The 25,427-nt window shown below is 47.9% G+C and overlaps 11 protein-coding genes across 11 annotated transcripts; 6 read left to right on the top strand and 5 right to left on the bottom strand.

The window, feature by feature from the left end:
- Positions 1 to 114: 114 nt before the first annotated feature.
- On the top strand, positions 115 to 1,906 carry KUCA_T00000232001 (uncharacterized protein; the record flags this gene model as incomplete). Its single annotated transcript, XM_022604752.1, has 2 exons — positions 115 to 137; positions 202 to 1,906. 2 exons carry the CDS (start codon positions 115 to 117, stop codon positions 1,904 to 1,906), a joined length of 1,728 nt encoding a protein of 575 aa, XP_022456289.1.
- A 183-nt stretch (positions 1,907 to 2,089) lies between these two features.
- On the bottom strand, positions 2,090 to 2,688 carry KUCA_T00000231001 (uncharacterized protein; the record flags this gene model as incomplete). Its single annotated transcript, XM_022604750.1, has 3 exons — positions 2,090 to 2,507; positions 2,568 to 2,588; positions 2,642 to 2,688. The coding sequence occupies 3 exons, from the start codon at positions 2,686 to 2,688 to the stop codon at positions 2,090 to 2,092; spliced, it is 486 nt and encodes a 161-aa protein (XP_022456288.1).
- Positions 2,689 to 3,098: 410 nt separating this feature from the next.
- KUCA_T00000230001 (uncharacterized protein) lies at positions 3,099 to 5,492 on the bottom strand (the record flags this gene model as incomplete). Its single annotated transcript, XM_022604749.1, has 2 exons — positions 3,099 to 5,108; positions 5,445 to 5,492. 2 exons carry the CDS (start codon positions 5,490 to 5,492, stop codon positions 3,099 to 3,101), a joined length of 2,058 nt encoding a protein of 685 aa, XP_022456287.1.
- Positions 5,493 to 6,575: 1,083 nt separating this feature from the next.
- Positions 6,576 to 9,104, top strand: KUCA_T00000229001 (uncharacterized protein; the record flags this gene model as incomplete). Its single annotated transcript, XM_022604748.1, has 1 exon — positions 6,576 to 9,104. The coding sequence occupies one exon, from the start codon at positions 6,576 to 6,578 to the stop codon at positions 9,102 to 9,104; it is 2,529 nt and encodes an 842-aa protein (XP_022456286.1).
- Positions 9,105 to 9,350: 246 nt separating this feature from the next.
- Positions 9,351 to 10,562, top strand: KUCA_T00000228001 (uncharacterized protein; the record flags this gene model as incomplete). The annotated part of the gene is made up of 1 exon (XM_022604747.1): positions 9,351 to 10,562. The coding sequence occupies one exon, from the start codon at positions 9,351 to 9,353 to the stop codon at positions 10,560 to 10,562; it is 1,212 nt and encodes a 403-aa protein (XP_022456285.1).
- Positions 10,563 to 11,375: 813 nt separating this feature from the next.
- KUCA_T00000227001 (uncharacterized protein) lies at positions 11,376 to 12,614 on the top strand (the record flags this gene model as incomplete). Its single annotated transcript, XM_022604746.1, has 1 exon — positions 11,376 to 12,614. The coding sequence occupies one exon, from the start codon at positions 11,376 to 11,378 to the stop codon at positions 12,612 to 12,614; it is 1,239 nt and encodes a 412-aa protein (XP_022456284.1).
- A 390-nt stretch (positions 12,615 to 13,004) lies between these two features.
- KUCA_T00000226001 (uncharacterized protein) lies at positions 13,005 to 13,902 on the top strand (the record flags this gene model as incomplete). Its single annotated transcript, XM_022604745.1, has 2 exons — positions 13,005 to 13,100; positions 13,159 to 13,902. The coding sequence occupies 2 exons, from the start codon at positions 13,005 to 13,007 to the stop codon at positions 13,900 to 13,902; spliced, it is 840 nt and encodes a 279-aa protein (XP_022456283.1).
- A 286-nt stretch (positions 13,903 to 14,188) lies between these two features.
- KUCA_T00000225001 (uncharacterized protein) lies at positions 14,189 to 15,065 on the bottom strand (the record flags this gene model as incomplete). The annotated part of the gene is made up of 2 exons (XM_022604744.1): positions 14,189 to 14,973; positions 15,020 to 15,065. 2 exons carry the CDS (start codon positions 15,063 to 15,065, stop codon positions 14,189 to 14,191), a joined length of 831 nt encoding a protein of 276 aa, XP_022456282.1.
- A 651-nt stretch (positions 15,066 to 15,716) lies between these two features.
- On the bottom strand, positions 15,717 to 17,603 carry KUCA_T00000224001 (uncharacterized protein; the record flags this gene model as incomplete). The annotated part of the gene is made up of 1 exon (XM_022604743.1): positions 15,717 to 17,603. The coding sequence occupies one exon, from the start codon at positions 17,601 to 17,603 to the stop codon at positions 15,717 to 15,719; it is 1,887 nt and encodes a 628-aa protein (XP_022456281.1).
- A 347-nt stretch (positions 17,604 to 17,950) lies between these two features.
- KUCA_T00000223001 (uncharacterized protein) lies at positions 17,951 to 19,030 on the top strand (the record flags this gene model as incomplete). Its single annotated transcript, XM_022604742.1, has 1 exon — positions 17,951 to 19,030. The coding sequence occupies one exon, from the start codon at positions 17,951 to 17,953 to the stop codon at positions 19,028 to 19,030; it is 1,080 nt and encodes a 359-aa protein (XP_022456280.1).
- Positions 19,031 to 19,143: 113 nt separating this feature from the next.
- Positions 19,144 to 23,538, bottom strand: KUCA_T00000222001 (uncharacterized protein; the record flags this gene model as incomplete). Its single annotated transcript, XM_022604741.1, has 1 exon — positions 19,144 to 23,538. One exon carries the CDS (start codon positions 23,536 to 23,538, stop codon positions 19,144 to 19,146), a length of 4,395 nt encoding a protein of 1,464 aa, XP_022456279.1.
- Between the last annotated feature and the right edge of the window lie 1,889 nt (positions 23,539 to 25,427).

The raw sequence follows: 25,427 nt of genomic DNA, 5'->3' as shown, positions 1-25,427 counted from the left end.
GTCTGCCATCTGGGTACCGTGTCGACATCCATCGGCCAAGGAGAAGTGAGGGCAAGATATTGGTCTCTGATGGTAGCTTGTAAGGTTAGAGAATAAATCGCACAATCACGGGAAATGTCCCAAAGAAAGCTTCAGCAGTAAGTAGATATTCGGGCTTTGAGATTTTGAACTTCAGCATTTTTTTTCTAACACTTTGTGCAGGGAAATAGACCGGGTCTTCAAGAAGGTCAAGGAAGGCCTTGAAGCTTTCGACTACGTGTACGACAAGCTACAGGCATGCGAGAACCAATCGCAGAAAGAAAAGCTGGAGAGTGATCTCAAGAAGGAAATTAAGAAACTGCAACGATCCCGAGACCAGATCAAAAACTGGATGGGTGGTAATGAAGTAAAGGACAAGAAGGCGCTTGTTGAGCACAGGAAGCTCATTGAACATGAGATGGAGAGGTTCAAGGAGGTGGAAAAGATCATGAAGACGAAGGCGTTCAGCAAAGAAGGACTGAACAACAACAAAATAGATCCAAGAGAGAAGGAGAAACTTGAATGCGCTGCGTTTGTTCAGACGATGATTGAAGAACTGGAAAGGCAAACCGAAGCTTTGGAGGCTCAAGTAGACCAGATCCAAGCCACGATGAAGAAGGGGAAACGTGCTGATAATTCGAAACAGGAACAGATCAAGGAGTTTCAGGATGTTCTCGAGCGTCACAATTGGCACCAGGAAAGACTGGAGACAATTCTGAGATTGCTGGAGAACGGCAACTTGGAGGCGGACCAGATTCAGACGATAGAAGAGGATATCAGATACTACGTGGAAAACAATCAAGATGCCGATTTTGCTGAAGATGACGAGATCTATGACGAACTGGGATTAGACGAGATCGACGACAGTTTCAGGATCGCTGCGATTGGCCATGAAGAGGATGATCTGGAAGAAGATTCGGCGTTGAGTACGACAATGTCTGGCGTTGCTTCTGCCCCAACTGCTTCGGTATCTACCCCAACCATGTCGGCAACAAGTTCCAGGAAAGCCTCGGTGGTTGGAATCGCTCCAATGGCATCTGTTGCCATTCCTCCAATTTCCTCAGTTCCAGCCCCGGCCGTTGCTACGCAAAGTCCGCTGATAAAATCGGCCCAGACAGCAGTAGCTTCTGTTGCTCCTTCTATTATAGGCCTGAAACCTGCAGCAACTCCCTTGGGAACCCCAAAGATGAAATATGCCACTGCGGCAACTGTCAACAGCGGAGTGTCGTCTTCTCCCGTGCCTCCGCCCGGTCTCTACAGAACATCCACAAATCTGAGCTCGAGCTCCCAGGCCGTGCCACAGCCACAATCTGTCAAGGAAGTTTCGAGAGCGAACACCATGTCCCCCATGTCTCCGGAGAGGGGAAATGCAAATCTGAAGCTGGAAGAATTGACTGCGGAACTCGAAATCGCAAAGAAACGTGCACTGACACCTGCTCCTCTGGAGTCTATATTTCAGTCGCTGGAGTCTTCTCTGCTGAACTGCCCGGATTCGTATGACTCTGACAGGCCAAGGAAGTACCAACCTCTTAATCCACGTCCAACGCCTATTTTCTACCCACAGGAACCCTCAATCGAGGTTGTCAACTCGTCAAAGATTCTGCAGAAGTTTGAGACTGATACCTTGTTCTACTGTTTCTACTATCACAGCAGAGGTAAGGCCAACGGATTGGGCTCTTCTAGCGCAGACGATTATCTCCAGATGAACGCTGCCAGCGAGCTCGTGAGAAGAGGCTGGAAGTACCATCCGGAGTTGAGAACGTGGTTCCAGGAGGATGCCACCAGTCATAACGAGTGGAAGCTCTTTGATTTCAAGGATACTTGGGCCCAACGCCAGAACGAAAACGTGCCTTTTGAGCAGTCTTCGTTGCTGACGTCGTTCTGGTGATTCGTATGTAATTTTAGTGTAACGTTTCTGACGTCTATCTACAACTGATATCGTGCAGTATGATTTTTCATCCTATCTCTTCTTAGAAGTAGAACAATCAAGACCATTCAATTTCTAGGTTCTTTGATCTCTAGTCTTCGGTTTTAACGCAGTCAAACGTTTCCTTGTAGACCTCCGACATCTCTATTTTTCACCAATCTCTTGCTTTAGGAACTCTTCACTAAAGTGACGAACTTGGTTGTAGCATCTTTCAAACCCAGAACTGCCACCATAGTATGGATCTTCTATAATCTTGCCATATGAAGGATCGGTCCTCCACTCTCCAAACATCTTGACTATTGCCTTGGATCCCTGAGGCCGCTTCTTCTCTAGAGCAGCCATGTTGGATCTGTCCATTCCAATGATATAGTCAAATTCTTTGAAATCATTAGCGGATATCGATTGAGCATGGTGCTTCACTGGAACACTATGCCTGCGGCACGTCTCTAAAGTCCTGTAGTCTGGGTCCTCTCCTGAATGATAGGCATGCGTTCCAAATGAATCAACCTTATCGATAGAATCTGAGTATCCCAGATCGCTCACAGTTTTGTTGAAAACAGCTCTTAAGGAAAAAAATCGTGGGTTAGTACTGATTGCAACACAAGTTCGGAGTCATGCTTACTCGGCCATTGGAGAACGGCAGCTGAAAAAGTTAGAGATTTGGACAACTAGTTTGAATGAATTTCTAAAACTCACATATTGCCCATGCAAACAAATGCCACCGAAAACTTCTGGTTTGTCATGGTTGTTGTTTGGTGAAAGTTGAGATAGTTGACAAGAATCGAGCTTATCTGAAAGATATTTGATTGGCAAAAATTGGTTCATTCACGCCTTTTGATCTCTGATATCTTAGATGAGTTAAGGCACCGCCATTGCTACTATTCGACTTTGTGAAAAATTCATTATTTTTCTGGAAAATGGGATTTTATTCAAAATAACTACCCGAGTAAATCGGTATTAATTAACAAAATCAACTTGGTTGCCGGTTCAGCCACCTAGTGGGAAAACAAGCGTTAGAACTATGCTTCTTCTTAATGATTGAATGTCTTTTTCACTACGCAACTTCTTTATGACTGACTTTAGATCCTATATAAAACAGTGCAAACACAGGTAGGTTAAAACTAAACACAGGTCGACAATCTCAGGAGTTCACCTAATACTTGTGGAACTCGTACTTGGCTGAGTAGAAAGCCTTGTGCAGAGGAGAGAGCAACTCCTTGCCCTTGTAGAATTCCACAGTCTTGGTGGCTCTCTCGGCAATTCCCTCTGGGGTGAAGCCAAAGTATTCGTAGATGTCAGCAGCCTTACCGGAGATACCAAATCTGTTGATACCAAACTGCTCGTGCGAGTACTTGGACCACACAGCAGTGGACATGACCTCAACGGACAGAATTGGCACACCGTCTGGGAAAACGCTGAGCTGGTACTCCTCGGTTTGACGGTCGAAAGTATGGAAGTCTGGAACCGAAACAACGGAAGCCTTGATACCTTGGGCAGCCAAAACCTTGACGGAGTCGACGGCAATGTACACCTCGGAACCGGTAGCGGCGATGATCACATCGGGCTTGTCAGCAGCAACCAAAGTGTAGGCACCCTTGGAGGCCTTCTCGATGGAAGAGCCCTCCAATTGAGGAAGGTTCTGTCTCGACAGAGCAATGATCGAAGGGGTATGGGTGGAGGTGAGAGCCTGGTAGTAGGCAGCAGAGGTCTCATTACCGTCGGCTGGTCTCCAGACGGCGAGGTTTGGAATAGCTCTGAAATGGGCCAAGGTCTCGATAGGCTGGTGGGTTGGACCATCTTCTCCAAGACCGATGGAGTCGTGGGTGGCAACCCAGATGATTGGGTGACCAGAGAGAGCAGACAGTCTCACGGCACCGGCGGCGTACGAAACGAAGTTGAGGAAAGTACCACCGAAGGCCTTGTAGTTGGCACCGAAGGCAGAGATACCGTTCATGATAGCTCCCATACCGTGTTCACGCACACCGAAACGGAAGTAGCGACCGGACCACTCACCCAATCCAGTTGATGGTGGCTGGAAGTCAACGGCAGATGGCCATCTGGTCAAGTTTGAGCCGGTCAAATCGGCAGAACCACCAACAAGCTCGGGCAAAGCAGCCTGGATCTTGGTGAGCACGGTCTCGGACAGTTTTCTGGAAGCAACAGCTGGGTCAGCTGGTGTGTAAGTTGGAAGGTTTTTCTCCCAGCCGGCTGGCAATTCGCCCTTAAGACGCCTGGCCAACTCGGCACCCAGCTCAGGGTAGGCGGCTTGGTACTTGGAGAACAGCTCATTCCACTCAGCCTCAGCAGCAGCACCGGCGGCCGCAGTCTTAGCGTAGCTGTCGTAAACCTCCTGTGGGACGTCAAACGTCTTGGAGGGGTCAAAGCCCCACTTCTCCTTGAGCTGCTTGATGTCATCAGCCTTCAAAGGAGAACCGTGAACGCTGTGAGAACCTTGCAAGAGGGAACCGTAACCGATGGTGGTGGTCAATCTGATACAGGTTGGCTTGCTGGACTTCTTGGCCTGCTCAAGAGCAGCAGCAATAGCAGCAAGGTCCTCGTTACCGTTGTGAACCCACAACACTTCCCAACCGTAGGACTCAAGTCTCTTGGTGACGTCTTCAGTGAAGGCACTGTTGGTGTCACCATCGATGGAGATGTGGTTGTCATCGTAGAAGGCAATCAGGTTGCCCAATTGCAAGTGACCAGCCAGGGAGCATGCCTCGGAAGCAACACCCTCCATCATGCAACCATCACCAAAGATGGCGTAGGTGTAGTTGTCGGAGATCTTGAAGTCTGGCTTGTTATACGTGGCAGCAAACTGGGCCTGAGCAATGGCCAAACCAACGGCGTTGGCAATACCTTGACCAAGAGGACCGGTGGTGACCTCAACACCTGGAATGTCAGCTTCTGGGTGACCAGGCGTCTTGGAGTTGATCTGTCTGAAAGACTTGAGGTCATCCAAGGTGAGTGAGTACCCGTAAAGGTGCAACAGAGTGTACAGAAGAGCAACAGCGTGACCATTAGAAAGAACAAATCTGTCTCTGTTAATCCAGTCTGGGTTCTTTGGGTTGAACTTCATCTGTTGAAACAGAACGTGAGCGGCTGGAGCGAGACCCATAGGGGCTCCTGGGTGGCCCGAGTTGGCCTTGAAGACGGTGTCGACCTGTGGGATGTTAGTAAAAATTTGGCACAAAGATAGGAAATACGGGCAACTTGGTAATCTGAGTACAGACAGGGGAATTGAAAAAATCGGGCAAACCGGCAAAAGTTTGGCCGAGATCTGGCCGAGATCTGGCAGAATTTTCGTTGAAGCTATGGCACTCTGCCTATATTGAACCTAGATCAGGTTGCCATCAACAGGGTTCAATTATTTCAATGCACAAGCAATCTCAATGCTCACAGAAACTCGAGAATTACCAATTCACATTCTCAGAACGTCTCCGGCCAAATCGGCCAATACTAAACCCAGCATACCTAGGCCCAAAAGACTATTACTTACCGCCAAAACACGGATCGTGTTAATACTCTTGATATCGAGAGCAGACATGTTTCGCAAACGTAGATTGACTATAGCGGTGGACAGCAAAAAGTTGCACTTAAACAAGAAGAAGCGAGAAGCAAACGTGGACGGGGGCTTCTGGGAAACGTTCACATTTATAGAAACGGGACACGACTTGGATGCTCGGTCGGGGACCGTTGCTCCTTCGGGGGTAGCGGGTTTGTGTGTACACACGTGACTTACGAGGGTAAGAACCACGGAATAGATTCCTCGGAACGGACTTCCGGGGAGTGCTCCAACAGATGAACGAAGTAATAGTGAACCATTACAAGGGGTATGTTTTTCAGTATATTTGGTGCCTTTCTGCTATGGAAAGGCCCCGGTGTTCCCGGATTTCGCCACTAGACCAACATGTGTAAAAAAATAACAGAGTTCGATAACAATTGCCCTCTACTTGGGGCCAGACTGTCTTTAGGACTGGGACCTCGTTAGTCAGCTGGGAGACCCGGGGAATACTTGCTTTTTCAATTGCTACAATCTTACAGGTTATCTGGAGAACCTACAGTCTCCTCAATTTTCAGACCCCCTTTTTCGAATCTTCTCAATCACACTTCTCAATCAGGGCTTTCCCCCCACAACCCGTGGTCTTCGATTCAACTTTAATCCCCGATCCGGGAACACACCCACCCAACTTACTGCGTCGGGGGTAGGTTTCCTTTTTTGGAAACCATTGGGAGCCTGAAGATCTAACAACGTTGTGTAGCTGTCAACAGAAGAATAGACAACGGAAGGGGACGGCAATCTACCAATTACTACCCCTTTAAAAAATACATTGCAAGACAATCAAAAAATGGAATTCTATCTTTTTTAGGCAGACCCCGGCTGCAAAGTCCATCCATAATTTTTCCGGAATCATCGGATAAACCAGCCGCACAAGAGTGTGCACCACAAAAAACATACAGTACACGACAAATAATTTTCTGGTAGTGTGCATGCTGAAAAATCAGCCGGCCGTTTTTTCACTTGACTCATCTGGAGACCAGGGATAGTAAGCAGGTCACCTGCAACATTCTTACACAACCAGCGTTGTGAAAAGACCACCAAAAACAAAAGAGATTTCTCAGTTGACTAATGGGGTTCCCTGTGCTGCCGTATTATCCGGATGTATCCGAGATCGGCCCTCTCAACGTGGTGGGCTCGGCCCTCATATCATACGACTCATCCAAGGTCGATTCCCTAGCTGCCTTTAGCAAGACCTCGGGTCTCAGCGTGTATGTGGATCTCAATATTGAGTCCGAGTCAGCTGATGAGAACCTGATCACCTCTTTGCTGTCTCTTTTCAACAACGGGGTACTCTACGTGGTTGTCACCAATGTGGCACTTGGAACCGACATCCTTGCCAAGATTCCTAATGCCAGATTGGCTTATAAAGTGGCATCTTTGGCATCGATCCCGGCTGAGATCCCAGAAAGTGTGCCAATTTTTGCGAAAGATGTTTCTGCAGCTTCTTCTAGCAGAACTGTATTTGCGTTGTCTCCAGCATCTGAAGACCTATCTGCTCTCATCAAGAAGAACATCACTCCTGTGGTTATCGCGAGCGATCTCTCCACTGAATATGCCGAAACCCTTCCAGCAGGCAAAGTTGCTCTTGCTGACTTGCTCTCGTATGCAATCACCACTGACCGCAATGACGGACTCTACACGACCCTTGTTACTGGAACGGATAACCAGAGCCTTGGACTGGTGTACTCTTCGTACAAGTCTCTGGCTGAGGCCATCAAAACTGGAACTGGTGTATACCAAAGCCGCAAGCATGGTCTCTGGTATAAGGGTGCCACTTCTGGATCTACCCAGACTCTCCAGCGCATCGATCTTGATTGCGATGGCGACTGCATCCGGTTCGTGGTGATCCAGGCTGGCACGGGCTTCTGCCACTTGGGCACCGCCAGTTGTTTTGGTAAAGACTCGGGGCTGTCCGCATTGGAATCTGTCCTCAATGAGAGACTCCAGAACGCTCCTGCTGGATCGTACACAAAACGGTTGTTTGACGACGAAGCCCTCCTCAATGCCAAGATCAAGGAGGAGGCAGAAGAGCTCACAGAGGCTACCGACAAAGACGAAGTTGCCTGGGAAGCAGCTGACCTCTTCTATTTTGCTTTGGCTAGATGTGCAAAGTACGGTGTATCCATTTCAGACATTGAGAGGAATTTGGACATGAAGTCGCTCAAGGTGACTAGGCGTAAGGGCGATGCTAAACCCAAATTTATCGAGGCTGCAAAAGCTCAGACTGCGAAGCCAGAAGTTGTGAAGACTGAGGTTGCTCCAGTTGCTGAAAGTGATGGCCGTATCGTGATGACCCGCGTTATTGCTGCCTCAGCTCCTTCAGCAGACTTGGAGAAGGCTCTCAAACGCCCTAACCAGAAAACATCCGACATCATGAAGCTTGTCAATCCAATCATCGATGCCGTGAAGGCCAAGGGAGATGCCGCGTTACTGGAGCTGACCGCGAAATTCGACAAAGTGCAGCTTGCTTCGCCTGTTCTAGAGGCTCCATTCCCACCAGAACTCATGAACCTGACTGAAGATGTCAAACGTGCAATTGACATCTCCGTCGAAAACGTTCGTGTTTTCCACACCGCCCAACTGACCTCTAAGATGGAAGTGGAGACTTGTGCTGGAGTCAGATGCTCTAGATTTGCAAGACCTGTTGAGAAGGTGGGTCTTTACATCCCTGGTGGAACCGCAGTATTGCCCTCTACTGCTCTAATGCTGGGAGTTCCTGCTAACGTCGCTGGATGTGAGGAGATCATTTTTGCTTCGCCTCCTGGTCCTGATGGAAAATTGACTCCTGAGGTGGTGTACGTGGCTCACAAGGTGGGTGCCAAGAAGATTGTTCTTGCGGGCGGTGCCCAGGCTATTGCTGCAATGGCGTACGGAACCGAATCTGTACCAAAGGTGGACAAAATCATGGGACCTGGCAACCAGTTCGTGACTGCAGCCAAAATGTACGTTTCCAATGATACCACAGCTCTTTGTGGAATCGATATGCCTGCTGGTCCATCTGAGGTTCTGGTGGTGGCAGATGCTTTTGCCGACCCCGACTTCGTTGCCTCGGATCTGCTGTCTCAGGCTGAGCACGGTGTCGATTCTCAGGTTATTCTGGTCGCCGTAGGTATGACTTCTGAGCAAATCGATAAGATTGACGAGGCCGTCCACAGACAGGCCCTCGAACTGCCCAGAGTTGACATCGTTCGCAAGTGTATTGCCCACTCCTACACCATCGTGGTGGATACCTATGCCGATGCTTTGGCAATGTCGAACAGATATGCTCCAGAACACTTGATTCTGCAAATTGAAGACGCCGAATCGTACGTCGATAGCGTGACCAACGCCGGTTCTGTGTTTGTGGGAGCATACTCACCCGAGAGTTGTGGAGATTACTCCTCTGGAACTAACCACACTCTGCCAACATACGGTTACGCCCGTATGTACAGTGGAGTGAACACGTCGACTTTCCAGAAGTTCATCACCTCTCAGGTGGTGACGCCAAAGGGCCTGCAAAGCATCGGTAAGGCTGTCATGGACCTTGCTGCCGTTGAGGGTCTGGATGCCCATAGAAATGCTGTGAAGATCCGTATGGAGAAACTCGGCTACCTGTGAGGCTAACAGACTTTTTTCCCGGTTTTAGAACCACCGCAATTTACTCTATATATATACAACAATAGAATTGTGATCCGATATCTCTGTTGTGTCAAAACGTGTCTGCGGTAGTGTACACCCCAATAAAGACTGCGCCTTACTGTGCCTTATGCTGCGCCAGACCTGCTTCTTCCCCAAAACCCTGACAAGACAATAGACTAACGGGGGCTTCTAACTACCCTTTTATCTTTTTTTTTCCAGGAAATCATGTTCAGTGCGCTGAAATTGCAGCCGGAGTCTTACCGCAAGAAGAAGGATTTATACGAGTATGGAAGGACGCTCGGGGTCGGGTCGTTTGGCACGGTGAGGGTAGCAACCGTTAAGAAGACTGGGGAGCAGGTAGCAGTCAAGATCATTCTGAAAAAGAGTCTTGCTGGAAACGAGCAGATGGTTTTGGATGAAATTGATATGCTGAGGCAATTGAGCCATCCACATATCGTGAAGTTTGTGGATTGGTTCGAGAGCAAGGACAAGTTCTATATCGTCACCCAATTGGCTACGGGTGGAGAGTTATTTGATCGGATCATCGAGCGGGTTTCTTTCAGCGAGAGAGATGCTGCAGCCGTGGTGACGCAAATACTGCTTGCTCTAGACTATCTGCACACCAACGATATCGTTCACCGGGATTTGAAACCGGAGAACGTTCTCTATCTCAACCCTGAGCCAGATGCTCCCGTGGTAATTGCGGATTTTGGTATCTCTAGAAAGCTGTCAGGAGACGACCAGGTGCTGACATCATGTGCGGGGTCATTTGGATATGCTGCTCCGGAGATCTACACTGGGGAAGGCCATGGCAAACCGTGTGACATCTGGTCCATGGGGGTTATCACCTACACGTTACTCTCGGGATGTGCACCTTTCAGGTCTGAAACGGTGCATTCTTTTGTAGAGGAGGTGCGGTATAATGACGGAGTTATCTTTTATGATCGTTACTGGAGCGACATCTCCTTGGCTGCCAAGCAGTTCATTCTGCGCATGCTGGATGTGGTGCAGTCTAGGCGTGCGACCACGAGGGATTTGCTCAGAGATCCGTGGATCATTGAGAACACATCGCCATTGAAGCCAGACGCTGTCCAAGGCGTGAATTTGATCTCCACCATCCGCGAAGGTTTCGATGGAAGATCTAAGCTCCGCAAGGCTGTTCAGGTTGTGATGATGAAAAACCGTTTGCAGCGGCTTAGGGACCAAATGGATGATGCAAATGACGAGGATTTCCAATACTATTCCTCTGGGTCTGTTTCTACGGTCGATTTAGCAGGAATTGATGCTGGCATTGCTGGTATGGATCTGGACCAGGACTCCAAACGGTCCTCGTTACGTGTTTCACTGTTCCAGCAACTTGTGCATGCCGCTAGTGAGAACAAGGAAGAGTTACAAAAGAAATTAGCCGAACAGGATGGTTTGGAAGAGGATAATTAAACAGAGAGAATATATTCGCATATTTGCACAAGAAAGGGTAGTGTGAACCTTACTGAAAGTTTAGTGTTCCAATTAGAATTTTCACTACCAGAGCAAATCCTGGCCAAGAACCACAGCAATTATCGCTTCTCATTGAAGTAAAAACCCCGGGTTGTCATGTCTTCGTCAATCAAAACATGCGAAAAAATCAAATATCCGCAATTCCGGGTGATATTTTATCCCAACAACACCTTTTTAGCTTGTAAAATTGAGCACCAACTCAAGGTCGTGCACCCGTCACGCGTTCTGTTTACACTTGTCCCAATCGGGGGAACCGAAAGGGCGCTCAAGGCCCACTCTTAGCACACAAGAGAACAGGCCCGTTCCATTAAGAACAATCCCCTTTTCTTCTCTCAACGCAAGTTTTCAACCAAGCCTCCGGCAATACTCAAGTATCACCGGTATATAGTTGATTGGCCATAATTTCGGGCGTTTCTTTCACAAAGTTGCAAAACAAAGACTGTCCGGCCATACAAAATTTGATTTCGCGTTCAACAAGGCACCTGGTTCGTTATTTAGTTGTTGGCGCTTTCTCGAGAAACAACACCCAGACTGTTGCGAAGCGCACTAAAACGACCGATTTGTGTTGTTTTTAATAGGATATTCATTTCAGATTCATTATCCACTTTGTCTTGTTGAAGAGCCGAATCCCAGCCCTTGTTTCACTCACATACAAGAGCCATGTCAAGAGTGAGTCTTCTTCTGCCTTCTTCTTTCCGTTTTCCAAACCTTTGCTAACCCATTTTTTCTCTCAAGGAATCTTCTGTGGCCCCCATGGACGAAAACAGCCATGCCAATCTGCGCGTTACGCGTTCGAAAACGCTTCAGGAGCCCGCGGCCAACACAAGACAATCTTTGACTAGAGGACGCAGTGCGCTGACGGATTTGAACGGAGCCAACTCCTTCGGAATAGTCAAGGCCAGCGCTAAACCTAAAACAACCGTTTTCAACAAAGAAAATGTCAATCCGCAAGCAGCGCACTCGAAGATACCTCGCCCTTCTCAGAGGCAACAGCAGGCGAAGGTCTTGGACAGCATAGACATACGGAACGCGCCAGACTTCCCAGAAGAAAGGCGCTCTTCACTCAAGAGACAGGCCACCGAGGCAAGTACCGACCTGATAGAAAGAAGCAATTTGCTTGAGGTCAAGAAGCCAAAAACCGACTACGAATGGGAGGATTTGGACGCCGAGGACCATGCGGATCCGATGATGGTTTCCGAGTATGTCAACGATATTTTTGACTACATGAAGGTGTTAGAGGTGAGGACTTTGCCAGATAGGGACTATCTTCACTGGCAGAGGTCTCTCAAACCAAAAATGCGGTCCATTCTTGTGGACTGGATAGTTGAGGTCCATCTCAGGTTCAGGCTGCTCCCTGAAACTCTGTATCTTGCAATCAATATCATGGATAGGTTCATGTCTAAGGAGAGTGTGCAAGTTGAGAAGCTCCAACTTCTGGCGACCGGCTCGCTTTTCGTCGCTGCTAAGTACGAGGAAGTATACTCGCCCTCGGTCAAAAACTACGCATACGTGACCGACGGTGGTTTCACCGAAGAGGAGATCCTGAGCGCAGAAAAGTTCATTTTGGAAGTCCTTGACTTCAACATGAGCTATCCTAACCCAATGAACTTCTTGCGGAGGATATCGAAGGCCGACGACTACGACGTGCAATCACGGACTGTGGGAAAATACTTCCTGGAAATTTCCATCATAGACCACAAGTTTATCGGTCTCTTGCCCTCGCGTTGCTCTGCTGCTGCAATGTACGTTTCGAGAAAGATGCTTGGAAAGGACGAATGGTCCGGCAACCTGATTCACTACTCAGGCGGATACAAGGAATCCGACATCAAGGAGGTCTGCGAGATGCTAATTGAGTATCTCGTTTCCCCAATAATCCACGAGGAGTTCTTCAAGAAATACGCATCCAAGAAGTTCATGAAGGTGTCCATTCTCGCCAGGCAATGGGCCAAAAAGCTCGTTGCAGAAGGCAGGAGCATAATGGATCCAAACTGATAAAAGAACCGAAAATACCACAAAAAATCAAGACATCCGAGGAACCTTAGGAGCAAAGATACCTATTAATACCTTACTGGTCCATTCGCAAACCAAAACCTCCTCCTCAACAGCCACGATGGTCTTGTGGTTCCTACGCCCAACCAGGCGTTTTCATATTGCCTAGGATAAACTCTGTACCTTTAACCTGTTACCTTTACCTTTACTTCTAGTTGCTGACTTGGTGTAAAATGTCGAAAAGCCGAAACGACTCGAGTCGTGTTCTTTCTCAAGATTAATGGGAGTCGTGTTCGGGAACCAGAAAAATCCCGTCTGATCCAAGTCTTTAACGCGTCTTCAGTGCAGGTCTTCTTCCGTTAAAATAGATCAAACGAAGCATACAACCAAAAAATGCCAGCTAAAGGTTGGAGAAAACACGAGGATGGCTCTTTTGCACCTCAGGGGGAAGCGCAGAGCCAGAAAGAGGCGGATATGATCTCTATAGAGGTAAGTCTTGGGTTTTTCTGGGGACACTCTTAACGATTCAGTCTAACCGAAACTACAGAGCCTTTTGTTCCCCAAGTCAACCGTCAACAGACTGGCCAAACAAATCATTGGTGTATCTGAAGACCAGACTGAAGAGGGTAGTGCTGAGATGGCAGGAATGTCATTGGCCAAGGACGGACTCACTGTCATCCAGAGAAGCAGCGTTGTGTTCGTATCGCATTTGTACCACTACGCTAGACAGCACAGCAAAGATGCCAACCGCAAGGGGGTTTCCGAAGATGATGTTTTGGCAGCTTTGAAGACAATCGAGTTTGACCAGTTTTTGCCCATTGTTCAGGAGGAGCGCGAGAACTTCAAGTCGCGGAAGCAACTCAAGAAGAAGTCAAAGCAAGACACCACTAACAACGGCACTATTGATGATGCAGAAGATGAATCTGTCACGATTGATGGTGATGACCTCGACGAGGCGACCAATGGCTCTAAGAAACTGAAGGGTGCAAACGGTGCCCCAGTGGTGGCTGGTATCAGCGGGGATTCTACTGAAAACGAGATTGAAGTGGACAAGACAGACGATACTCTAAGTGATAAAGAGGAGGACGAGGAAGAGGAAGAAGCTCCAGAGGAGGAGGATGAGGAAGAAGAAGAGGAGGAGGAGGAAGAAGAAGAAGAAGACGAGCAGGTGGCTCTGAAGCCTTCGCAGCGACTGGAGCAAGAACATCGCGAGCTCGCAGGCGAGACCGTAGAGGATGATGTTCAGACTGCCGAGCCTGATGAAGAGGAGGAGGATGATGATGAGGATTAGATAACAAAGAGAGAACAAGAAGAAAAAGCATCGGAAAAAGAAACCGAGAAAGAATGAAAAAGAATGAAGAGACGGGAAAAAGACTGCGACTGATCTAAAACAACAACGAATAAGATGGTCCGAAATGAGAAAGATGTACACTTAGTCAAAGGCACGCTGAAAATTAAGACTACTAAGGGGAGGATTCACAGAGAAGGACAATGAAACAAACGAAACAGAGATTCCAGCTTACGTCTTTCGTTTACGCCCTTTTTTTATTCACGCTCTTACTTAGCTGATTCAATCGTTACTCGTGTGGTTCAGGCTGTTTTGGCCGTTTCGGGTGAATGCATTTAGAGTACAACGGCAGGCCACATTCAAAGCCTACCAAAACGTAGAACAGGAACAGCCCCACTGCCGAAAGCAAAACCACGAACCGGATATTAGCCCACCACATCCGCTTCCGCACGGCAATGGCCCTCCGCCTGAAGCTATTAGCACTGGTGTTAATCTTGTCGGTCTTGTTGACCAGAAGATTTATCCTTTCACCTCTCTCGATCACACGCTCTATGTTCTCTGCCATGATATTCCGCACCTCGTCTATTTCTGAAGTAGCTTCCTCAATTGATCCATACGAAGTCACATCCTGAGCATAACTAGCCTCGCAAGACTTGATGATCTGTTTCATGCGAATTTTGAACTCCAGCATGAATCCAGACGGCGAAGCAGACGACCCGCTCTCGGACTCCCCAGCTAATCGAAATTGGCGGTATTCGTTTGCAATTTTCTCCAGAACTTGCAAAACAAACTCACGAGCTACAAGTTCGCTCACAACCGCCACCACAGTCACGAGTCCGTTATTGGGAATGGCTACTTTGACGTAGTACATCATCAGGTCAACATAACGTGAGTGACCCCAAAGCACATTCGAGCTGATGATCACAGATCCAGAACGCGAGCCCTGGTTACTGTTGATACCACCAAGCGCCTGGGATATCAGTTCAGAACAACTCACATTCAAATGTGAGCTGAGCGCGGTATCATCATACGCATAAAGCGTGGTGGAGTCGGACGAAAGAGACACATATATGACTGTTCTGTTAGTTACGCCTAGGCGAGATCATGTGTGAAAACTTACACTTCTTGTCAATATCCATGAGCGACTCATTCTCCTCAAAGGCCATGGTTTCACCAAGGCGTTTGAGAGGTTGTGAAAATGCCTGGTCGGATGATTAGTTGACAGTGTAGTAAATTGGGCCTGAAGTGCGGAGCCATCACAAGTGCGTTAACCAAAAACCAAAAAATTGCAAAGAATTACTGCCTTCAAGATTAGTCTTTTTTTCGCTCAAAGCTGGTTAATACGAAGTTCCCTTTTGCTTACAGTTATGCTACAAGAAAGAGAAAGTGTATTGCATAATATAACTCCGTTTTTGTACTGTTTGCGTCTTTTTAGCGCTGTCCCAAACCCCATTTAAGGCGTGTACGGACCAACATACCACACACGTGACACGACCTGTCAAGCCGTGGAATTTTCATTCACGTTATGCAACTTCTGCTCTATTCTACAGCATTCGCTTAAACGAGCAAGTCAAATTAAACTAAAAAAAAGGGAAGGGAGATATAAGACTATTAGAAAGGAGCTGTTTCAAGCATTCTTCAAATCAGAGACAAAACCAGACAAACACAAACACTCGCAGGATAGAAAACGTGATCAAGCAAAATGAGCCTGGAAAGAGCAGAAGCAAAAGGTGAAAAGTTGAAACATTAGGAGATATTTGCCAATTTGTTCAAGTCGTCTGAGTTTCTAAGATCTTTAATTCCTTAAGCCTTTCAGCTTAAGCTCTCTCAGCCTCCTTGTTCTTGTAGTCCTCATAAGCGGCCAAGGCCTCGTTGAACTGAACGTCGAAAGCCTCGTCGTCCTCCAACAGACCCAAGATCTCCTGGTTGTCCATGTCTAAAATCATACCGGTGATTTTACCAGCGGCATCCTCATCGGCCTTTCCGGTAGCGGCAACCTTCTGGTAGATGACTTCACCCAACATACGCTTCTGCTGTTCAACTGGGACTTGGGGCAAGATGGCGGCCAAAGAGGCTGGTTCACCCTGCTGTGGCTGCTGTGGCTGTTGTGGTCTGCCCTTGTTCTGGCCACGGTTGTTGGCGTAGAATCTCTGTTGTGGACCTCTGCCGTTCTGGTACTCGTTGAATCCTTGAGGCACCATCATGGCGATTGGCTGGCCGTTAGGACCAACACGGAACTGCTGTTGCATTGGGAATCCTTGACCGGGTCTTGGGATGCCCTGTTGCATCAAAAGCTGTGGGTTCTGGCCTGGGAATGGAGCAGCACCTCCTCTGGCTCCTGGAGGCAGGAAACCTGGCTGTTGGCCGTAGAAGATTGGAGCAACGAATTGACCCATTCCACCGGCAGCAGTCTGCTGCATTCTGAGTTGGTTTCTGGCCTGGACCTGTTGGGTCAACTGCGAGCGTCTAACCTCCTTCTTTTGAGCCAAAGCAACATACAGTGGCTTACCGGCAACCATGAACTGGTGCATTTCACTGATGGCCTTTGTGGCTTCTTCTGGCTCAGAGAAACACACGAAACCAAAACCCTTGGACTTTCCGTTGTTGTCGGTCATCACCTTGGCGGAGGTAATGGTACCGAATTGAGCAAACTCCTCTCTCAGCTTCTCGTCATCGATGGTGTCTTCGAGGTTCTTCACGAACAGGTTAACACCCTGGTACTTGTTGAGCTTCTCCTGTCTAAGAGCCTCGTATTGCTTCTTGAGCTCCTCGAGTCTCTCCTTCTTCTTTTGGGCACGACCGACGTAGATGTTCTTACCGTTGATCTCTTTGTCGTTCAATTCCTCAACAGCCTTGGTGGCATCCTCGTGGTTGGCAAAGTTGACGAAACCAAAGCCGCGGGAGTTACCTTCAGCATCCTTCTCGAGATGGATGGAAGTGAGCTCACCGTAAGGCTTGAAGAGCTCCTCCAACTGAGCGTCGTCAACGGAAGAGTCCAGGTTCTTGACGAACACGTTGGTGAACTTCTGAACAAACTCGTCCATCTTGGAAGCACGCTCCTCTCTTGGCTGGTATGGACCAACGTAGACTTGACGGTCGTTCAAGAGCATACCGTTGACACCCTCAATGGCGGCCTTGGCAGCCTCGTCAGATCTGAAGTGAACGAAACCGTAACCCTTGGATGAACCAAACTCGTCGGTCACAACCTTACAAGACAAGATAGTGCCGAAGACAGAGAAGGTGTCGTGCAAAGTCTTGTTGTCGATATCCGGGTGCAAGTTCTTGATAAAAATGTTTCCTGCACCGGAACGACGCAAAGATGGGTCTCTCTGCGAAAGCATGATACGACAAGCACGGTTCTTGATTGGGTGGTAGTTCAACTCATCAAGAGCACGCTCGGCATCCTTGGAACCCTGGTAGTTGACGTAACCGTAACCAAGCGATCTCTTGGTAATGGCATCACGACAAACACGGATAGAAGAGACTTGACCAGCCTGACTGAAGAACTCGTAGAGATCGGCCTCGGTGACCTCTGGGTCAAGTTCTCCAACGTAAAGAGAAGTCATCTCCTCTGCCGAACCGGATGATTCGGTAGTCTCCTCACCCTCAGTGGCTGGAGTCTCGGCAGCAGGAGACTCAACTTGCTCTGAGACGTTGAGCTTCTCAAGAGCATCAGTGACTTCGTTTGTATCAACCGCGGACATTGTGTTTTTTTGGGGTTTTAAAATGGTGGTTTTTTAAATTTTTTTTGGTGTTTTTGATATTCCCAATGTTCGAGCCTGGCTTCGATGATGAAATCAGGCAATTATCGGGTTCTTAACGGCGAAAACAAATGGTGTTGACTCTGTTGCGACAAGAAGAAAGTCGGCGTATAATGCTGCGATCGATTTTTTTGCCCTTGTTCATTTTCCAAATTTTTTTCCACCCGTTGCGTTACGCAGCCCTGGTCATGCGAGGGAGACGTGTTCGTGTCGCGATGGGATTACCCGGATTAAATATTTCTTCTGTTCTGCGTGCGGCTCATGCAGGCTGCAGGTATTAGGTACTGCCAATGACGGGAGTATATATGAAAGGTTCTTTAGTCCAGTCCTTTTTTCAGTTTTTCAGCCAGAAAAACAGTCACGATAGCTTTACTTCATTATTTAAAAGCCATATTTTCAAAATGTTCAGACTCCTTTGCTCTCTTTTAATCACCCTCATAACTGCTTCCGCGGAGGTTTCTCAGCACATGTTCGGGCTATTACAGGAAATGTCGCAATTCTCGGCTGTGGCATACTGTATTTCAGACAAGAAACTTACTCTTGGAAATTTGGAAGACTCCTGCCCCACACGGTTCTGTCGGGGTTCAAATGGGTTGAAAGTGGTAGAGATATTCGAGGGCAAAGCTACAGGATATGTCGTGAGTGATGAATTGAATGAACGGATAATAATTGCCTTCAGAGGATCCCACAGCGCTGGAGATTATATCGGCGACTCACTTGCATATCCATTTCCTTACTCACCCCTTTCAGCTCCCGAAAAAAACTTCAAGCTGTGGCCCAGCCCATCATGTCGAGTACATGCTGGATTCTATGCTGTTCTCGAAGACTTTTACAATTCCGAGGCATTTCTCCAAATGATGGATTTGATAGACTCAAATCCCCGCTGGAAAATTGTGGTGGTCGGGCATTCTCTTGGTGGTGCTCTTTCTGCCCTTTTGGGGGCAGAACTGGCGATTATGGGTCACAACTTGTTAGTAGTAACGGTTGCGGCACCCAAGGTTGGCAACGCACAGTTTGCTTCATGGATTGATGGTGTATTCAACACGAGCTCAGTGCTGAAAAGTGTTCTTGATGATGTCACCCCACAATTCGGGTATCTCCGTTTGGAACATAGCGGGGACCAGGTGCCGCGCCTACAACCTTCTTTCTTAGGCTGGATGCATGCAGGGGTCGAGTTCCTGATCACAAAGGTGAAATTACCACATAACAGACAGGATCTGAGCATTGTTGAAAGTCCTGAGGATGGTGACGAAGATCTGGATCCTAATTTTTTGAAAGAAATGGCCAAATACCAGAAAAAGTGTCGTAACTGGCTGATCTCCAAGTTCCATAACGAGTATTTCTTTGACATTTCGGGTTGCAAAGGCTAAACCAGGCAAAACTAGGTCAAATACAAACGGACTTCCTATCATAAAAATACACAAAAAATACACAAAACAGCTCTGATATATATATAGGTCTCAAAAAACATTTATCGACGAATTCAAGCGGGCGTTGACTCCTTCTTGTCGGGTTGCGAGAGTCTTGCATACATGTTCATGATGCTACTACTAGGCACCTTGGCGGGCCAGTAAAGACAGGCAAATGCCCACAACTGCTTCTTATCATGGTCTCTAGCCTCCGGAGGGATTGAGGAGGTGGTCTTGGTGATGTGGTCACCGACGGTAATCAGCTCTTTCTTCAAAATCTTGGCCCAATGCTTTTTGTCCAAATCCCCAGCTCCAGCTTTAAGACGTTTCAGCGATTCATAGACAGGTGCCAGTTTTTCTCTGCAAACCTCCTCGTTTATCTTGACTTCTGGTTTGGTCTTCTTTTCAACTGTTGCACCGGAACTGGGGCCATGGTGGTCCTCATGCTTGACCTTAGTTGCAGACGAAGATGTAAGATCGGCAGAGGAAGTCAAAGGAGATAACACCTTTTCCTTCTTTCTTGGCTTAGCCTTTGGCTTGGTCTCACCTCCCACCACGGTTGGCTTGGCACGTGGTTTGGGCGTCACCTTTGGACTGTCGACCTTTTTGATGTCAGAGACCTCTGGGGTCTGGGCCTTCTTTGGCTTACGGGCTCTCTTTCTCACGGGAGCAGGAGACTCAGACTCATCGTTCTCTTCGTCTTCTTTGCCCTTGAGCAAATTGAAGAGATAATCAACTCTTCTGCCGAGGTGGACTGCGCCTGGACTCCTCTTTGCAAACTTGTCCTTCTCTTCTTTGCTTGCATTTGAAGGAGGCGTCTCAAGATAAACCTTGTTTTGCAATCCTAGCAACGGATCGTCTCTAATCTGAGCCCAGGAACCATAGCCAAATTTATCCACACCGACTAACAGCATGGAATCGTCATTCACAGACCATTCGCAAGTCCAGCCATGGACAGGCTTAGGGGACTTGGGCAGCTTGAAGGTGTAAGGATCATCTTTTGGGATCAAAGTTTTCAATAATGCCATGTCCTCTGGTCTGCTTAATACCAATTCGGCGTTGATATTTTTGGCACCTCTGAACTCAAACAGAATGGCCTTGCGCTCCCTACGCTTCATCATCCACAGAGTCATCGCCGGAGAGTCCTTGGTTTCCTTCAAACTTAAGGATGACGTATCACTAGCGGTATTGCCAACGGCATTGCCGTTTCCGTTGACGGCCTTTTCCTTTTCCCTTTCCTTCTCCTTCTCTTCAAGCACTTTACGCTCCATTTCAGCTAGAGTTTCCGCACGACGTTTCTCTTCCTTGGCAACCAGCTCCTTTGACTCACTTATCAGATCGTGATAAGTGGCTTTCAACACTTCCGAGTTCTTATTACTGAGTGTGCCATCGGCAGTGAGCTCGTCCCACTTGTCAGACAGTTCACCATACTTGAGAATAGCACGGTAGATCCCACGGATTTCAGATTCCGTCAGCTTGTTCATATCCACAGCCCTCTTCTTTCTGGATTTTGTCTTGGGCTCGTCGTCGTCATCCTCATTATCACTGATAACTCCTCTCATGCTTTTCATGGCCGCTTGCCTTCTGGAATACATCTCGATCTGTTGCTGGAGATACTGCTCATCCTGCCGTTTCTTTTCATCCTCCTTCAATTTCTTGAGCTCCTCCTCGGGAATAATATCGTCCCAGTCAACATCAGCCTTGTAGTCGGTGACTTCGAATTGTTTGAGGAACTCCTCTCCACCTAAGTTACTCTCTCCCAGATCTGGGGTGGTCACGTGATCTTCAGCATGATTGAGTACGTCATCCAAATTCAAGTCCTCCAGCTTCTTCTGGTTCTCATTTGCCTTAAACATATTGCCGGCACCGAACTTGAGGATCTCACTGAGCTCGCCATTGGACGGCTCGTTCTTCTTTTTCTGCTTATCGGTGATACCCAGCGAGATGATGGCATACTCCAGAATCATCTTCTTCCTGGCCCTCTCCAGGACTTCCTCTTCAACGGTGTCCTTCGACACAAAACGATAAACCATGACATGGTTCTTCTGGCCAATTCTATGGGCTCTGGCCATTGCCTGCAAGTCAGCCTGGGGGTTCCAGTCGGAGTCGAAGATGATCACGGTGTCTGCTGTCATGAGGTTGATACCGAGACCACCAGCCCTGGTAGAGAGCAGGAACACGAAGTCCTGGGATCCGTCTGCGTTGAAGTGGTCAATGGCAACACGACGTTGGGCCGAAGGAATGGTACCGTCCAATCTCTGGAAGTTATATCCCTTGATGCTCAGGTAATCACCCAAAATGTCCAACATCCGCACCATTTGCGAGAAAATCAACACTCTGTGTCCGTCTTTCCTTAGCCTGGTCAACAGTTTATCCAGCAACACCATCTTTCCAGAAGACATGATCATTCCTCTTAGGATGTTCTCACGAGAATGACTTCCTCCAGCTCTCGTGAGCACCGCTTCCTCGGCCTGATCAAACAGATAAGGGTGGTTGGAAGCCTTTTTCAGCTCAGACATGACGTTCAAGAGCGAGATATGAGCTCCTTTGACTCCCTGGGTCAAAGCGGAGTAGTTCTTGGTGAGAACGTTCTTATAGTACTGCGTTTGAAGATCAGAGAGCTCGACACGAAGAATACGCTCTGTCTTCGCAGGAAGAGACTTTTCCACATCCTTCTTGAGTCTTCTCAAAATGAACGGGTGAATCTTCTTCTGAAGGTCTTGGATATACTCCTCGGCGTCTGCATCAGGCGATTCAAAGTCAATCTCTTGCTCGATGTTAAACTTTCCAGGCATCAGGAAATTGCACAGAGCAGCCAACTCCTTGATGTTGTTCTGCAATGGAGTACCAGTGATCAGTAATCTGTTGGAAATCTTGAATTCCTTGAGCGACTCATACAACGAAGATTCGGCGTTCTTGAGTCTGTGGGCCTCGTCAACGGCCATGAACTGCCACTTAAAACTTCCGAGCTCAGAACGGTCTTTCAGAATGTACTCATAAGTGGTCAGCAAGATGTTGAACTTTGGTTTTTTGCTTGAGCCATAAAACTCGAAATCGCGAATGGCCTTACGGGATTTGGCATTTCCCATATAATAGATACAATTCAGATCTGGGGACCATTTCTCGAAAGTCTCCTGCCATGCTGGAACAGTGGAAAGAGGCACAACGACCAAATGGGGTCCGTTCTGTCTTCTGGCATAGATCAGCCAACTGAGGAAACTCACCGTCTGAACAGTCTTACCGAGACCCATTTCATCGGCCAGGATACCGTTCTCATTTCTGGACCATAGAAAGGCCATCCAGTTCAAACCAGTCAGCTGAAAGTCACGGAGCTCACCGTTTTTGACGAAAGCCGGCTGCGCAACTAGTTTCTCGAATCGGGGTCTGTTGGTGCCGTAGGAGGCAGACAAATTGGGCAAAATCTTGGAGTTCTTCCTGCTCTGGTACTGCTTCACCATTTCGGGAGCAATCTTGACAATTTCATCAGCAGACTCCCAGGTACATTCGTCATAGTACAGGCGCTTCCATTTGCAAAGGTACTGCAGTTCGGAAGTTCCATCTTCCCCCAACACTCTGTCGCTTTCAACGATACGCTCCACCTGAATGAACTGCTTGAGCTCGTCTCTTCTGCTGTCGGCCTCAAGGTCCATTGACTCGATGTCCTCTCTGGTCACAGTAGGATCTGCACGTATCTGTCTATCAAGCACAATGAATTGGTTAATGTAGTTGTCCACCTTCTTTCCACCTTTAAGACCGTGTAATGAGTCGTATTTCTCCCAGGTGTTGTGCAAATGCGACACCTCTACCCATTTCACCAGGAACTCAAAGTCTTGCTTAGGGTCTCCGTGAAGCTTGAGGTAGTTGACGCGACCAACCTCCTCGTCCGATGCTGAGGCGGCTCCATTTCCGGTCCCGTCTGTACTCATTACATGATCGTCTGGAATTGAGCCTTCAGCCTCACCAACAACTCTGTGGTCGAGAATCTGGTCTATAGCCTGTTCAACAGCCAACGGAGTGCCTTCAGGCTCATCTGCATAGGAGTAGCCGTCGTACTCATACGCTTGTTCTGCATCGCTTTCCATGAATTCGGCCTCATCATCTTCGTCAACAGCATAGTTCACAGTCTTGCTGTTCCGAGACGAAAACCTGACCTCGGCATAGGCAGGTTCGCTGGCTCTGGAAGACTTTGACTTGGACCTCTGGCTTTTCGATCCGTTGAGCTTACGCTTTTTCTGAGCAGATTCTCCGTCGTAGAACTCGTCATCCTCATCGTCGTCCTCGTCCTCGTCATCGTCAAACTCATCAGCGTTGACGTTTTTCTGTTTTTTGGACCTTTTTGTCGGTCTCACATCTTCGTCTGAGTCTGAAATCTCCGCAAAGGACGAAGCAGGCGCCCGCGCCCTTCCGGAACGTCTCAGTCCGTAAAGCTCCGGGTTCCTTGAAATCTCGTCCTTGATATCCTCGGTCATGTTGGGATTTGGTAGATCAAACACGAATCTGCGCAGGTGAAGCTCTTGATCGATGGATCAGCCTATAGTGGTCCGCAAACACGCTAGTGACAAATCGAGGAATAGAACCTGCTCTCAACTGCAAATTGCCAATAAAGAGAAGATATATGCCACTGGAATACAAAATATAATTTCCGTAGCTTTTGGGTTTTCAATCGCTCAATCAAAATCACACGGTTGAAACTGTGTTATGGTGCCGAAATGTGTTGCGAGGCACCAGGTAAGTAACCAAGTCAAACAGCGCGAGCTCCTTAAAAACGAAGGATTGTGTGCTTAATCAACCGCAGCACGCTCAATATTTCACGGAATAATCCCACTGAAATATCTTGTTAAGAGGTGTGGAGAGACTGCGAAGACGTTCGTGGTGAATTCAAGGAGGAAAGCTCGAGCGAAAATTTTGGGCCCTGCCGCCAACAAAATCCGCGCTGGGTATTTAGCGTTGGAGCGATACAGGCTCGGTGATTGGATACTACAATTTTTGAAACTAATTTGAGAGCAAGGAGTTGTTGATTATAAAACAGAGACGGAAGTTTCCGGTTTGAGACGTAGATTCATTTGATCTGAGTTCAAGAGGAGACAGGTGGGAGGTGTGACAGGCAGTGTTCAGTTTGATTGGAGACTGAGCACATCCTTCGGCTGGCCTATTGAGTGTGTTCCGAACATTGTCAGATCGACCAAGACTGAGAAGTCAGCAAGAGCAGCACTGTGCGTATGAGACAAGCGATAAAAACAAACCATCGCGGACTCGTCATGTGGAGGACCGCATTCTGTATTCACGCCCAGTCTCTCTGTCCGTTTATACAGTAGCACAATTGAGGTATTCACTCAGTATCAGCCAACAGAAACGCGTGAAAAGCACACACACAATCAGCAGCACTCTAAGACCAGGCATCAGAGTCTCAAGACACTAGCTCCCAGACACCACGCGGTATAACCCACAGGCCACACCCTAGTAGCCACCTCTTGAAGGTCCGAGTTCACCAGGAACCAGTTGTCAGGATACACCATCATATGTCAGGAGATACAAATACCCCCAACACATTAGCATAGTGTAGCCCGCACAAAAGACTCCTCATAAGACTCGGGCATTCGTCCGACTTCACAACCGTTGCTACATCATAAACGCCCTGTGTCCATGAACGGTCTGATCACAGATAATGTATACCGACTAGGTTTCTCACATGGACTATGAGGTCAAAAAATTAATGTCCTGTTCGAGAAACAAGCGCACACATTATGGGGCACCCTCATCAACTCCAACGTTATCACGAAAAACTCATCAACCGGAACAGTTCCAGTTACCACAAGTTGTCGTACTGTATGCGGCTGGGACACCGAGCGGATAGACCAATAGAGCACAAAACCCCATTAATCCACACCAAAAGATGCATACCAAAGGGACTAACCCTTCAGCTATAATGAACAAAGGGGGAAGAAGGGGGAAACAAAGGGCGGCCGAGGAGGCTGCCGACGAGCATTGCGCCGGGTAACTCCACTGATTTGGTCCAAATTTTACGCGTGTCTGGTACTGTGATTTACTCAGAAAGGCGAAGTGTCTTAACACAGCAGCTTTCCGCTATGGAACTTCGGAAAAAGGACTTGATGAGCGATATGGCTTTCAAATTTGTGTTTCAACAAAAGCACTGTTTTCATGTTCCCACCCTAGTCCTTCACGGCTGACTACGACTGGCCAATGAGATCCGTCCTCTTACTCAGCTCATGGTCTGAAACTTACCCTAATGTCCATACTTAGTCCCAAACTCCTAAGCGTAAACATCAGACCAAACGTCCGAATTGTTAGTCGTGTGTTGCCTACCACAGCCCGACCCCAAAAAAGTTCGTGTTTAGGA

The sequence above is a fragment of the Kuraishia capsulata genome, genomic scaffold (assembly GCF_000576695.1).
Source record: "Kuraishia capsulata CBS 1993 genomic scaffold, Kuraishia_capsulata_scaffold_1, whole genome shotgun sequence".
Taxonomy (NCBI): Eukaryota; Fungi; Ascomycota; class Pichiomycetes; order Pichiales; family Pichiaceae; genus Kuraishia; species Kuraishia capsulata.
This window is presented reverse-complemented; position numbering and strand designations above follow the sequence as displayed.